Here is a 15,758-nt window from a genome sequence, read left to right on the forward strand (position 1 = left end):
AGTTGGGGAGCAGTAAAGCCGAGACTGCCTCCCAAAAGGGCTAGTTTTGTTTAACACCTTTTTGGGTGTTCTCTTTTAAAAAAAACACACAAAACTAAAAGCAACTGCATTTGCCATTTGTTAACGTTTTCATTCTTTTACTTTCACCGAACACAACACAGGTCCTTTTGCTCGGCTTTCAAAAGTCTTCCCAGCATGCTTCAGTCTTCTCAACATGCTTTTAAAACCTACGTTTACGTATGTCTGTATACAGGGACAGTGACAGTACATCTAGAGTTTCTTTTAATATTGCAGTGATAACGCTTCATAATAATTTAGAGGAATGCTAGAGTTTCTTTTAATATTTTTCTGGTGTCCATCTGAAATGACATACATGTAATAAAAAAAATATATATATATCTATGTCCTTCAGATAACATGAATGTAATTTTTTAATTTTTTTTTTATTATATTTATATATTTCCAGATAGACACCAAAAGAACACTAGAAAGAGCTCTGACATTCCTCAATAATTTATAGTCCATTGGTCCCGAATTGGCTTGTAAATTTTTTTCAACAAACCAATCTCTAAAAATAACATGTCTCATTTGCATGTGGCACATTTTCTTTTAATAGCATGCTCTTCTTACATGCTTTTTAAATAATTTAAAGAACACAAGTCCCTTTTAGAAATTTTTTTTTTTTGTAAAAGTTGAGAGACATCCGTACCGTTGGCTTCACTCAAAAATTCATCAACTTCGATTTTTTTTTTTTTTTTGTTTTTTTCTAAATCATCAACTTTGATTAATAACACAATAAACAAGACTGCAGAGAATTTGCAAAACATACACCCCGGGGTTTCAAAAAAGAAGACATATTTTTGATAGGGTGAGACTGCAACGCCAATTAGGAAAGTAAAGGTTGCTGACCAGCACCTTGGTGCTTTGGTTAATTGCCGCATCATAACTCATAATAAGCCTGCTGCCTGCCATGGGGACTTGCGTAGCTCCTTACCTCATTTGATATATGGAAGATAACAGCATGTCAGCATGCAACTTGGTCTGAGTTTGGCACTTATCCGGTAAACTATATATATATATATATATATATTTTTACTAATAATGGGGGAGTATTACAATGCTGTTTATATAAAAGTTGATGAACATATAATTCGAATGGGCGGCTTACATGTAGTTTGCGGAAATAGATTTCCATATTGACGTTGGCTTTGGGGGACGGGAGAGACAGTGATCTATCTTCGACAGTCTCTTCATTTCTATCCGCCAACCAGAACTGCCCGTGCTAGTGCTAGTGCTAGTGCTAGTGCTCTTACTCTTCTGCAGGAGGGTCAACCCAGCGGCCATGATCTTTTATAAGCTGGATCAGGGCATCGGTTGCATGCTCCATTGCAATTCCACGCTTCACCACCGTCTGAAATACAATCCAACCTTTTGTCAAGTTCACCCATTTGTTGGGATTGTGAATCAGAATATCATGAATACAGCAAATGATAGGGTGACAACGTCATCCGGCCACCATGGTGTTGGCCAAATAAATCATAATTTTCGTCATTGGTACACGAAGATCAGAAATATTAACATTTCAGGTTCCTTTCCGGTCATAATGAAGACACACTGCATGCTCCTACCATAATATGTTCTGAAATATGGCTGCTAGACACCTCGACGTAGTGTCAGAGAAGCGTGCAGATTTAATTCAGAAACTTGATAAGTTTCTTACTCATTATTTTGACTATAACTTGATAAAATTTTCAATCGGGTTAGGTTTAAAATTTACATACTTATATGCATAGAACTGTTTCTAAGTATTCCAAAATATGTTTGCAGGTCATATCATAGGTTGCAATTGAGAGTGGTCTGTACCCTTAGCTCAATTTTTCTTTAGGATGCAAATTTTCTTAAAAAATATATTTCAGTTAAATACACAAAAGATTTCATACCTTCCCAACATAAAGGTCAATCTTTCCAGGAGTACCACCAACATATCCAAAGTCTGCATCAGCCATCTCCCCTGGTCCATTCACAATGCAACCCATGATTGCAATCTGGCACAGGAAAGAAAGAAAATAATTTAGTCCAATGAAAAGAAATTGCATTATACATCTTGATCACTCAATGCTGGTATTCAACATCTTCTGATGAAAGTGCAAAAGTATCAAGTAATTACTGAAACACCAGGCAAGTGTAATGTCTTTTCTCGTATTTGTGCACTTATTTCTTGAAGGTCAAACAAAGTTCTGCCACAGGATGGGCATGAGACGTACTCCTGCAACAATGTTTGGGCATATGATGAAATTGTAAGATATTGTCATTTATTGATCAGATGTTGAGTCCTTTTCTTTTCGACATAGATAAATTACCGTCTTTGTATTCCGCATTCTGCAACCTTGTAGCAAATTGAAAGATGTATTCCGGAGGAAATCAAAATCCTTATCTGGGGCTTCTAATAGGACACCATCTCCAAGTCCATCAACAAGAAGGGCTCCAGCATAGGTACCAGCCCTAATGACCAAGTCATCCCTGCAAGAAAAAGAAAGAAAAATAATCAGAAATTACTCATACCCTGCATCTGCCTCAACAAGGGGATTAATTACCTGTGAATCCCATTGGGAAACTGAATATGGTGAATTACAGGGAAGTTCAGAGAATTCTCTGCTTGGTACTCAAATAGCCTGCAGCCAACAGTTAAATTATCATGATAGGAAAGATTTGCACAAAGTTGTGGAGAATCTTGTTAAAAACTGGCGCCTAAGGATCCAGTTAGAAAGTGAGATAACTTCTTTAAATATAGTCAAACTGCCACCGATGGAAAGTGCTTCATTGGGACACAAAATAGACACGAGTTGCAAGATCTGTTAGAACTTTCTTTCTTATAAAGAAAAAATGTCTAGAAGGTCACTGGAGGCAAACAAATAGACAGCAGAGGAGGTCTCAATGAAGAATAGATGAGACTTTCAAGAATGGATGTATTCTAAAACTCAGGTACTAAAATTTATGGCTCCATGTTTGAGGTTACACCTCTTGTAATTGGCAAATATATATTTTTAATTTAGGGAAAAATACACTTGACCTCCCCGAAGTATCACCACTTTGTCACTCGTACCTCCGAAGTTTAAAAAGTGACATCGGACCCCACAAACTACCACTTCGTTACACTTAACACCCTCTGTTAGCATTTTCTGTCAAATTAGACGGAAATTGTGCCACGTGCCTTGCATGTGACTTTTTTTTTTTACATAAACTGTCTAAAATGACCTGATTTTTTTTAAGTTGGTTTATTTGATGTATTTTGAATCACTCCTTATATAACTCCACGTGGACCCTCTTTCAAACCACGTGCGTGTCAAACAAACACTGCATCTAAAAAAAACACTGCAAGGAAACAGTGCAGGGATGAAAGGAGTAGTGGTGCCTTATGAAGGAGGCCATGTACGGACGCCACCACCTCTCTGCCGCCCATGCCGACTACCCCTCCTACCTCCACTGCACCGGGCTCCAACATCTGAAACTAGGGTTGGATTTAACTATAGATACATTTATTCTAGATTAATTTCATACTGGGTTAAGCAGGTCCGACCTAAGTAGTCATCGATCAATTTGCAGTGGTTGGTAGCTGTCTATGTGTTAGCCTTGTTTTGTTTGTTGTTGTTGGCTACGTGTTATGTCGATTGGGTTGTGATTGCTGGTGGAGTGAGATGCCTTGAACCGGTCTGTGTTGGTTGTCGACGAAGAAAGTCCGTTGTAGCCGGCAAATCTGTGGTTGAAGTGGGAGAGAGGACCGGTGTTTGTTACAGGAATAACCCACCTCTTATCTGGGTTAAGGATATCCGCAACTTGGTTTGGATTTTACTTCGGATATCCACAACTTTGGTTTGTATACCTATTCAAACCTGTCAATAAAACTCCACTAAGACATGTCCATCAGTATCCTATAGTTCCTTGAGTCAGCTAGATTGGATCTTTCATCATGATCTGAAAATGTGAGTTAACTTTTTGTTAATCTAGAAGCACTGCTTTTGAAATGAAACTATAGAGATATGATTCATTTGATGGGTTAAATATCTTATCTTACCTTACCTTATGTTATTTTAGACACCAACCGTTCTGTTCACAAGTCAGGTCAGAAACTATTTAAAGGGATGGACTCTCTCAAACAGGATTGGACACAAGAGTTCTGCTTTTGGTTTGAAAAGTGAGATATCATTTTTGTAGTTCAAAAAACAATCTCCTGTTTGGATCCAGCATAACCCAACTGTATAACATGTTTCGTTTCAGCCTATAAAGTTTAATATTACCATAAATCCAATATCCAAAGCTTCTAGATGAGAAATTAAACACTGTTTTCAAGATATGAGAAAAATGCTGACTTCAAAGATTGTAAGTCTGAAACACGAAGAAAAAGCTTTCAGAAATCATCTGAATGGACATTTCTTGCAAAGATTCCAGGGTAAGAAAGAGAGGATATTTTAAGTGACATGTTAGATCAGAGTGAAACTCAAGAAGGAATGAAAAACACTGTGAAATAGGGTAGCAATGAATTTTCTTGAGGTTAGTATACCACAGAACAGTTCAGCAAAACAATACCCATCCCACAATAAACTCCTATTCCACAAAATATTTACGATGGCAATTACCCACAAATAACCCATGATGCCCATAATGTAACGATCTAAGGAAAAACGCTAGCCACATCTACGCTATTACCCCAAAATAACTAGTCATTTGGAGTTTCCCTAGAATTCCTTATAAAACCCAATTTCACCTAATAACTAAGCAATGTGGGACTTAGTACTCATGACTATCTTTATAAACCACCCTCTATGTGGGCTACTCATCTTCCCAATATGGGACCGAAGTGTTACACATAACTTCTCCTTTCTATTGAACACTCATGTTCTTGTGTAACCATCTCCCTCATGCCACATCCATTGTTGTGCATGATGCTTCGTTACTCCACATACTTTGGGTTGAGTTTCCAAGTGCATCATGGCCTGTTTTATCATCTCTTCAATTTCAGCTGGTTCCTATTTCTCTTTGGTGGGTTTTGTTTAAATTCAACCTATGGTGGTTTTCAGCTGGTTCAAAGGTATTTTGACAAGTTTCAATTACCTTCAAGTTTTAAAGGTTGAACCAATTAGCAAAACCGAGCAAAGCCCTAAGTCAAATGTGGGATTTAAATCCTAATGACAACCCACTTGCTAATTGGGAGTTCGATGAAATGACTAGAGTCATGCACCTTCATCACAAGGTCGAAAGTCAGTTGCAGGAGAGAACAAGAGGGTTAGAATTTGCATTTTTTGTCTGAAAGCACATAATTTGTGGTTAAAATGTAATTTCCCAACTATTATTAGGGACAATTATGTCTGTTTGTAGATTTATTATGGTTATTTTGGACTTTTACTTAAATTCACAAACATGTCATGCAATCTTACTGATGAGAGGGCAATTTCGACAAAGCAACCCCTAAAAAGGGATATTTTGGGTAGTATATGTTTAAAAAAGTCACCTGTGGCGCATGTGACGTAATTTCTGTCCAAACAGGTGGAAAAAACTAATAGAGGCTCTAAAGTGTCAAGGTTTGATAGTTTGTGGGGTTGGAGGGTCACTTTTTAAACTTTGGAGATACAAATGCCAAAGTGGTGATACTTTGAAAGAAGGGGGGGGGGGGGGGGGGGGGGGGGGGATAAAGTGTATTTTTCCCTTTAATTTATATATCATATGAACCATCATTTCAGAACCAAGGGAAATCCAAGCAGTTCTCTGGAGAGACAAGGGCCATCTGAACCTAACAGAAAGCTAAAAGGGAATTTTCAATGTGAACTTGGTTTTCACCAGCAATCCCTATCAGTGCTTTTCAATAATTAGTAAATAAATTAAATGATTGACCATCAACAACTTGCAATAACCTTGTTGTTGCCATATTTCTTCATATGACTGATTTGTGAATTTAGATGTAACGTTATTAGTTATTACCTCCTTGCTGCATGCACTCTGCTGATTTTATCTTCAGTCAAGGGTAGTTCATGAAGAAGCATGGTAGCATCAACGTCTTTGAGGATTTCTAGCTCTTCGTAGGGCTCATCGCCACGTACAGACACAACCAAACGTGTGCCTGAGAGATAATAAATGGATATGAATTGAGATATAAAATTCAAGGCTATAATAGAATGTGCTCAACTATGGGGGACATAAAAGGAAAAGGATGCTAAGCGTCACCTTCTTGCAAAAGCTTGTAAGCACCGGTTGATAATTCATTCAGGTTTACCAAAACCATGGCATTGGGCAATGGCTTTGTTAGCTGCTCTGACAAGGGAGTTATAACCCCCATGCTTATATCTATCAGCCTTTTGAGAGCTAGCCGCTGTTCACGACACAATGAATTATTAAGTCATAATGATTTTTTCAATATGGTGTAAGAATACAGTAACCCAGAATTGCTTAATTGAGCATGCGTGTGGGTATGTAAGAGAGAGAAGACAAGAAATTCTTTTCCTAAAGTAATGAAGCCAAAGGTGAGTAGGGTTCTTACAGCATCATCATCATCTACTGGTGGAAGTTCTCTCAATAAGATTGAGTCCACTGTTGCCAGATCCTAAATCAACAGCATTGTGAGCCAAAATTGTAATGTAAATCCCACAAAACATGAAGGTAAAAATAATCTTTTAGTGAAACTACATGGAGTGAAAATATACCTTAAATGGCATGCCAACAACAAGTTTTGTTGCAAGTGACTTGTAAAGGAGCTCTGGCATCTGTATTTTAAAAAAGAAAAGAAAAGAAAAAGGATTCAGACAGTTCCTAATTAAAACCCCCTCCCCTCTCTTTCTGCTTAGAAAAGATTGAGAGGAAAAGAATACAAATAAGTAAAAAAAGGGAACAAGGGAAGAGGTACCTTCAACTGATCCAGGGAAACTGACATGAGAACAGAACCATCACGGTGCAGGACACCTCTATAATCCACCTCCTCACCCTGCACTTAAATTAAATACTTACTCTGTTTGAAAGGTCCAAATAGAGCAACAAGAATGCACAACTCTAATACCAATTACAAAAATCTAAAAGACAGACCTCTTTTTGCATTGGCAATTGACCAGATCGGCGCTGAAAATCAAAATAATGTCTGTTCTTTTCTTCAAATGGAGCCTGATGAAAATGGTGCCATCAAAAAGCAAGTTCATAAGATCATGTAAATGTCAGTATTGAAGTTCTTAAGCATGTTAATTTGATCGTTGAGAAGATATTATAGAATCCTACCACCCCTTGCTGAAGTTCAGCTGCTCTCATACCAAGATAGGCCAATCTTCTGCAGGGATCTATCTCCTCCTCTGGCGGTTCTGTAAGAGAAACTCTGATAGTATCACCTAGACCATCCTGCAAATTCAATAGTGTTTATGAGTATTCTACTATGGTAATCATAGTGCTTTGAATAGTTAGAGTTCATTTGGTAAGCTAAAAAGAAGGCATATTACAAGGATTTGGTATTACTACGAATAACATAGTTTTTACCTACTCATTTGTTTAGTTATAGTATTTTTGTATTAGACAAAGATTTATGATACCATATAGTTTGATATACAATAACATCTTACATAAGAATAGATAATATTATAGAATAAAAATAATTTATATAGTTATACATATATTTTAATATCATTTCAATTTCAATTTTTATTTATTTCTATTCATAGTTTAGTTATATATTTATACATAATTTATAATAATTTTTTATTCTACAATACAAAGTACTAGAGGGTATCAAGACTAACCATCCATTCTTAGAACATTTCCTACAGCTTCCCAATAATTTTCCCTAAATATAGAGAACAAAACTACTTTTTACTTCACTATCAAAAAATACCCCACAGCAACTTCCCAATCATTTTCCGTAAATATAGGGAACAAAACTATTTTTTACTTTCCTATCAAAAAATACCCCACAGCAGCTTCCCTTCATTTTTCCTATATCATTAAAATATTACATTTTACATTTTTCTTTTATTTTTTTTTTTTTCTTTTCTTCTTCTCTCTCGGTGTCTCCTATCACACGCAAGCCCAAATACAGAAACCCATCCGACAAGGGGTGTGGAGCCGGCTAATGTGGTTGCAGCGGGTGAGTGGCGGGTGGGGGACGAGCCGGAAACAAAGAACACAAAATAGAAGCCGGCGTGCCCTTCCTCAGCAAGACGAAGCCGGCGCCAGCGCCGAGCGTGAGGAAGGGTACGCCGAAGAGGAGGAAGGCTACGACGCCGGCAAGAGCTGCCGATCATACCGAGAATTCGAGGCCGGTAACGGATCAGCAATGATGGCCTGGGAGGTTAAGGCAACCGAATTGTACGACTGTATGAGTCGGAGCTTGGATTTCACCGACGAGAGGAAAAAGGTCGGTAGATCCATGATAATAGCTTAAAAGTGTTTATTTTTTCTTATTAAGATAAGCATTATCATACTTTATTATCATTTAATTCTTGCATTTTACATTTAGTTGTGGAAAATTGTTTAATCATTAATCTTAAGCTGAAACGATATATTCATGCAAGAGTTTGTGCTTTGTAGAAATTACCAAAAGGAATAAAAAGATAGAATATGAACAGAAGAGTTCCTATTTAATTAAAGGAAGACAAATAAAAGTCCAAGAAGAACTCTTATTTCTTATGAAGTCAGACGGCAAAAAAAAAAGAGATAGAAGAAGATGTGGAGAAGGAAAATGAGTGGAATTGAAGACAAAATCAAATAAAGTAGAAGAAGTCAAAGAAGAAGTGGGCACGTGATATGTGAAGGCTTGTGAGTTGTAAAAAGGTTGAAGCCAAAAAGAGGTTAAAACTGGGACCAACTTGGAATTTAGTTGAAATGAATCTCTTGTGAAAACAGTGGCTCATGCGTGAAACAAGGGGGAGAAGAAGAAAAGTAAAAGGACTCTTATCTTTATTTAAGAGCAGACCCACGACACAATAAGGGAGGGAAAATTATCCAAAAATTGCAGAAAAAGAGAAGAAGACATTCAGCTTCAGATCGAAGAAAGACGGTTCAAGATTTGTTTTTATTTTCTTCTTAGTTATTTTATTTTGCTAGCATAATGTTTAGGATTTTAACGATGAAATTTATTTACATAATCATGTCTAGCTAAATCTCTAGTTGAGGCTAGGGGTGAAACTTTTAATAAGATTGTAGTATTTATTTTCCAACTCTTTTATGGTTTTTAATGTATGATCTTTTTAATTGATTGCATGATTTATTCTTAGAAAAAAGGTTTTTGTTCTGCAAAATTCCTTGATTCATTGTTAACTACGGGTACAATGAATGCTTTGAATTCCCTGCGATTCAAATAACCAATTTTGCGTAATAAAATCAATCAATTTTAAGATTAATCTTTTGATTATATTTTCTCTTGGTATTCCCTGATCTATTTTTCGATTATCACATGAGTTGCAAAATAAATATTATAATTTTGTTAAAAGTAAAACCCCAATGCCTAATGATGTGTTTGGCAACCGAGTGGAATAATTATTCCACTCAGATTTTTTTTAAAACCCGCCCACCCGCCCGAATACCCGAATTTGACCCGAATTTTGTTTGAATTTTAAGCTGACAATTTGAGTACTGGCTGGGCCCCACGCGCAGGACAAACTGTCTCCCAAAAAGCGCGTGGGTCCCACATATAAATAATAAAATAATACAAATTTAAATAAAAAAAAAATAAAAGAAATTAATTAAAAACACAAGGGGTGGCTGCCGGTTGCAGCCACCCCCGACCCGGGCGGGGGTGGCCGCGACCGCGCGGGCACCCCCGACCCTTGGGGGTGGCCGCGCGGCCTCCCCCGACCACGGGGGGTGGCCGCCCGGCCTCCCCCGGCCACTGGGAGTGGCCGCGCGGCCTCCCCCGGCCACTGGGGGTGGCGCGCGGCCACCCCTGCATCATTTTTTTTTTTTTTAATTTTAATTTTTTTTTAAAAAAAAAAAAATTATTTATTTATTTTTTAATTAAATAATCAATATATAATAAATTATTATTATTTAAATTATTATTTTACACAACTTTTCAAAATACCAATCATTATACACAACTTTTTAAACTTCCAATCATTTTTTACCATTAAAATATAATATTTTTCAATCTCAAAATTCAACATCCAAACACAATTTTTTACCTCGATATTTGTAAATAGAATTAGAATTCAATTCTAATTCTCAAAATTCAATACCCAAACGCTAGCGATTTCTTTTAATTGTTATTTCTGTTATATATTTTATTTGCATCATTCAACTAAATTATCTATCATAGATTTTTCTTAATTTTTTTTTTTTTAGTGTTCTGCGTTTCCCAAATCTCTGTGGTTCAACACTCGGACTTCCGAGAATTACTACTTCGTGACAACCTGTACTTGGGTTCTCATACTTAAGTTGTCAACAATCCGCCGGCAGTGTGGTTAGGGCATTGCAAAATTCAATGGTGGACGTTAACGCGAGACTTTGTTTGGAATCGAAGAAGGCAATTGAGCTTGCAATTGCTATTGAGGGCGATTCAGGCATAGTGGCTTCTGATACCGAAAGCGTGTCTTCTTATTTTTTATTATTAAAATAAGCTATGGGAATGCTACAGTTACAGTGCTTCCTTATGTAACAGAAAATTATAGGGAAGCTACTGTTAGTGGCTTTTTGTGACTTTCTTGAAATTTTATCTAAAATTTAGGGAACAGAACCCTTATAGGGAAACTGCTGTGAATGCTCTTAGATAAGGAATGCCTATTCCTCGAATCATAGGAGTGACTATTTCAAAGTCATTCTAGAAGAATAAGCACGACAAGACCTTTCTAAGATGTAATATTCACTACTAAAATAAAAGATTTTAGAAGTGCCATACTACATACATGTAGATGCATCAACAAATTCCAATTTAAGTTGTTTTTAGATGAAGAATTTAAAAACAATCATTGGAAGTTTGAAAATGAAATAATTTCAAATTAATAGGATTGAAATTCTCGTCAATTTAATAGTTCCAATCATTTGGATGAGCATATCCAAAAGCTAAGAAGTTATTGTGGTAGCAACAGTGACGATGATTATAACTTTGTGAAGGTGATGGTGGCAATATGAAGACACTGGTAATTATAGGGAGAGAGGATCATAGTGGCAATGGTGGTAGTGAAGATGATAGCAATGTCGTATGATGGCGGCGGCAATAACAATGGGTGGAGCTAGTGTAAAAGCAATGGTCATATAGATTGTGAAGGTGATTGCAACAACAATGGTGGTCGTGACATTGAAAGCAATGGTTATTGTATAAAGACGATGATGGTGGTGGTGGTGGTGGTGGTAGTGCTAGTAGTGGTGGTGGTAATGAAAGTAGTAACAGAAACAATAATGGTGGTGGTGGTGATGTGAAAGTAATGATGATAGTATGAAGATGTTGATGTTGATGTTGGTGATGATGGCAAATCAATTTCCGCAAGTGGGATTTGTAAAATAACACCCCTACACATAGAACTTGAATTTTGGATTTTAATGCTTGAAACTCCAAAAAAAATTCAACATTTTTTTAATAACTCTTTAATTAATTTAAAAAAAAAAAAAAAAAAAAAAAAAAAAAAAAAAAGAACTCAATATTTGAAATTCACAAATCCCGAATTTAAGTGAAATTCCACCATAAAATCCCTCATCCAAACACAGGATAACAGAATGGTTCCCAACTAACAATAAATCCACAATTGCATGAATTCGCTTTTCAAAATTAGCTACAACATTACGAAGGTTGTTTGAAGAACATATTACCAATTCATAAACTAGATAGGGAATGCATTCTTGACAGCAGATGAAGTCATCACAACATAGAGCTATTATAAAAATTCAGGAATGATCATCCATTTCATTTACTACACAGTTAAAAACCATACCTGAAGAAGGGTCCCAATGCCAATTGCAGATTTCATCCGACCATCCTCACCTTCTCCAGCTTCAGTGACTCCCAAGTGTAATGGATAATCCCAGCCCTGAACATACATTTCAGCTACAAGCAGACGGTATGCCTGGACCATGACAACTGGGTTGCTTGCTTTCATTGAGAAGACAAAATTATGGTAGTCCAACTTCCTGCATATCCTTGCAAACTCAAATGCAGATTCAACCTGTTCAGGCATACTGATCAGTATGACATCGTGGAGCTTGGAGGTAGAAGAAAACAAGCACAAAAAGTTGTCCCACAGAACTAAAGAAATAACTGTTCACCATTCCCCTTGGAGAATCCCCATAGTAACTCATTATGCGATCTGAAAGACTTCCATGGTTGGTCCCAATACGCATTGCTCTTCCATACTTCTTACATTTTTCCACCAACGGAGTAAAAATCTGGTATGATTAAAATCGAAAAGAAAAAAGTTTCAGACACTTGAATAGTTGACATTCACTGCTGCCTTGTTTATGAATGACAGGTTTACTTTTGGACAAGAGAAACATTCTAGAAGCATGTAGCTAAAAATAGATAGAAGCAGTGGTAGAAGAACAAAGCTTTGATCTTTAAGTGTGCATCTGTCTGACCCACTGGCATGAAAAAATTATCTTGCAAAGAACTTTAACTACTTCTACACTTCGCTGGTTCTGGACTTAAAGTAAATGGGGAATTACAGTATCATCAACTTAAAATCAATGAGAGATTTTAATGGAAGAATCTTATAAACAGAGGCATAGCATTTATTATTTCCCCCTTTCCTGTTCACTTTACTCCAACATACTAACTACATATTACATGAACTTGTTTTTGAAGCATATTTGGCATGAAGTGCTGACGTAGCAGTCCATTCTGTGACTAAAAACAATTTAGGAGTGCCCATATATTTAAAGATGAGTAGTTTGACCTGCTCAATATGCTCTAGTTCTTTCTGATAGTCCTCTTCTGTGTACTCTAGCTTCTCAAACTGAGCCCGCCTATCAGCTGCACTAAACTTGTTATATCCAGAACTATTTTCCTGAAACATCTAAAAACAAAATTAATGAACAGCAAACAGCATACCGAAATTTCCAGGGTTGACACGAATCTTGTCAAAGCATTCTGCAACACGCAGTGCAACAGAGGGAGCAAAATGAATATCTGCCACCAGAGGTATATTGTAACTGCATAAATAGGGAGTTAGTGACTAGCTAATCCTTATAAAATTATACATGAATTTATGCTTCAATTGATGCTCAGTATTGCGAACAATAATTCAGACCTACTTTTTTTGCACAAGAGAGTTCTTGATTTCAAAACATGCATCTGCTTCTTTCTTCCCTTGGACGGTTATTCGAACGATATCTGCTCCTTTGTCTGCAATTCTCATTACCTACTGACAGATTGGCAGTTAGTTTAATGAAATTTTCCCAGAAAATGCATAACAGTGGGATACAAGATATGCCTGTGCTATCAAAGAATAAAATCAGAACTGTTCTATCACTTCAACCTATTTGACTTCTTTTTAGTTTGTTTAAATTATGATAGTAAACAAAAAGTTAATTGGAAGAAAAAACAGTATGTAGTGTCCTGCAAACTCTGAGATTTGTAGAACTCAGTCCTGAGAACAAAAGAAGTTTAGGGTGATGTTGATTCAGACCCATCATGCAGTTCCAGCAGTGAAACCTAAAATGTAACAGGTCTGCTTAATCACATGGATGGTAGTATGGGCCAGTCATCGATGCTTCTAGCTTTAATAAACATATGTTTGCAAATATAAATAATTGGCACCCAGTTACCAACACAGAGAAGAACATCATATGCCTTCACCTATATCACATCTGCAGATATATGCATGAAATGTGGATGGTCCTAATAACTTTACTATCTTCGATAGAGAAACATAGCACTTTTACATGTGGAAGACTTGCTCAAGCACAAGGAAAGTAAAAGAACCTGTTCAACTGTTGCAGCAACATCCTTGGTGTCAGTTGTGGTCATTGTTTGAATCCTTATGGGATGCTCACTACCAAGAGCCACATTTCCGACCATCACAGTCCGTGTATTCCTCCTGACAGTTTTGTGTAACGATCCACAATATTTTTGCCTAGGAACTACATACAAAATAATTACCCATCCATCAGGAAAAAACACAACCACCCATAAGATAGAAAAGATGTACATATCATTTAGATGTTCACCACCTTAATTTAATTAAGTTGATAATAATAGAAAACAGAAAACAAAAAAGTAACCAAAAATTTGAACCCCACTGAATTGAGGTAAACATAATTGGTGTTCGTACAACCATTTGCCTCGGTTGAGGCAATATTTCAATTTTATAGAAACCAAAAGCACATTCTGCTGCTACCCTCATTTTTTTGTTTGAGAGATATCCGGTAAAGCAACCTAAGTGGAACCATTTCCGGAAGCTAGAATTCATCACATGCTCATTTAATTACTTGTAACTACATCAAACAATAATTAAGCAAAAATAGCAGTCTCAAACTGAAATTTTGTAGTTGCATTATTTTTTCAGATATTGAAAGGAAAAGGAAGCCAAGACATTGAAAAACATAACAGAGAGTATCATAGACTTTACATACACAAATGCACTAAGGAACTATACCTAATAGAGGGCTCCGCTCCGATGCAGTCTGAAGTTCAGCTGTATCGGTGCCGGGATTTGAATTCCGTATGACCGAGACCTTTCTTCTACCAGCCTTAACCTTTTGCATATCAGAAATTCTCACAAAATCCATACTTCTCGTGAACCCCAAGCTTGGGTCCCTGCTCTTCAGACCCGTAAAGGAAGCCGGTACAGCCCCGGTAGCCATTTCTACTAACACAAAACCACCCCTTCAGGTCCCAAGACGCAATTCAACATCAAAAGCAGTAAAGGAAAATATGAAATTACACACCCCGTTTCGTTGCCGAGAAATCGGACAAAACATAAGGAAACAAAGACTTCTAGAAATCATAATCATTTTCACCGTTTGGCTCACAGTAAAGAACTTCACAATCATATTTCTTACTCTTTTCCTAAACTTTCTCAGCAACCAAACAGCAACAATTTTTCTACTTTTAACTCAAAGAAAATAGTAAATATCCACACAAGCATGTAATAACAACACGATTTTTACCTCAAAATCGTCTAAACTTTAAAAAAAATAACTCAGTATCGATCACTCTGGAATATAATCAGAACACTCTAATTGAAACGAAAGACTTAAAATGCTTTTTCGAAGTGCTTTCAGAAAAAGCCAAAATTCAGCTTAATTGGCGGAGCTTGAGCTTTTTGTGGTTTTGGATTACCTGAAGCTTAACGTATATATTCAGCTTGAAGAGGCTTTTAGAGAGAGTGATGATCGAGAGTGAAAGGGAAGGATCTGGAGGAGGAACTGGTGGTGGGAGGAGTTTCAGAAAATTTTGGTGAATTTGTATTCCTTCCGAGAAAATTTAGTGGAAGGAACGTTTTTAAAAGTCTCGTTGAGGGGGAGGAACGAGACAAAAACGTTTTTCTTAAGTATCTTTATTATCCATGTACAGAGGTTATGCTGTATGAATTTCTAATTCTGGCCCCGTAGGTTTTGGAATATTCCAATGTGTCCCTAGATTTTGTCAATTCTGCTTAATGTTCAGAATGTTTTGTACTAGTCCAAATTATTAAATTAAGAAATGTTAGGGGTATCAAATCATTTATCAAAAGATAAGTACCAAAATAATGTGAAGTTTTTTTATTGGAGAGACTTAAAACAATTAATAAAAAGAAATGCTAAAAGTTCCAATGAATAAGCTCAACATCATCTTGCTAAATAAGAAGAGAAATGCTACATGTACT

At 36.6% G+C, this 15,758-nt stretch overlaps 1 protein-coding gene across 2 annotated transcripts; it reads right to left on the reverse strand.

Moving 5' to 3' along the window:
- Window positions 1-1,054: 1,054 nt before the first annotated feature.
- On the reverse strand, window positions 1,055-15,400 carry LOC133877322 (4-hydroxy-3-methylbut-2-en-1-yl diphosphate synthase (ferredoxin), chloroplastic). Of its 2 annotated transcripts, none has more exons than XM_062315580.1 (20): window positions 15,233-15,400; window positions 14,547-14,759; window positions 13,874-14,031; window positions 13,204-13,310; window positions 13,001-13,101; window positions 12,846-12,922; window positions 12,220-12,339; window positions 11,889-12,119; window positions 7,255-7,371; window positions 7,069-7,143; window positions 6,893-6,970; window positions 6,693-6,752; window positions 6,530-6,592; window positions 6,217-6,361; window positions 5,974-6,112; window positions 2,595-2,672; window positions 2,361-2,520; window positions 2,168-2,266; window positions 1,941-2,045; window positions 1,055-1,411 (listed from the first exon to the last, which is right to left on the reverse strand). In XM_062315580.1, the coding sequence occupies exons 2-20, from the start codon at window positions 14,752-14,754 to the stop codon at window positions 1,310-1,312; spliced, it is 2,223 nt and encodes a 740-aa protein (XP_062171564.1). In that variant the 5' UTR covers window positions 14,755-14,759; window positions 15,233-15,400; the 3' UTR covers window positions 1,055-1,309. The 2 variants fall into 2 exon arrangements, with proteins under 2 accessions (XP_062171564.1, XP_062171563.1); XM_062315579.1 differs by having other exon boundaries at window positions 14,547-14,756; window positions 15,233-15,399.
- Between the last annotated feature and the right edge of the window lie 358 nt (window positions 15,401-15,758).

This window comes from Alnus glutinosa, chromosome 9, assembly GCF_958979055.1.
Source record: "Alnus glutinosa chromosome 9, dhAlnGlut1.1, whole genome shotgun sequence".
Taxonomy (NCBI): domain Eukaryota; kingdom Viridiplantae; phylum Streptophyta; class Magnoliopsida; order Fagales; family Betulaceae; genus Alnus; species Alnus glutinosa.

What these genes read in the sequence shown, in the direction of transcription:
- LOC133877322 (XM_062315580.1), bottom strand. Translation starts at nt 14,754, where the DNA reads ATGGCTACCGGGGCTGTACCGGCTTCCTTTACGGGTCTGAAGAGCAGG. An exon ending in TTACAAGCTTTTGCAAGAAG is followed by an intron (nt 6,113 to 6,216) that starts GTGACGCTTAGC and finishes ATTATCTCTCAG; the next exon opens with GCACACGTTTGGTTGTGTCT. An exon ending in TTTCCCAATGGGATTCACAG is followed by an intron (nt 2,521 to 2,594) that starts GTAATTAATCCC and finishes TTTTTCTTGCAG; the next exon opens with GGATGACTTGGTCATTAGGG.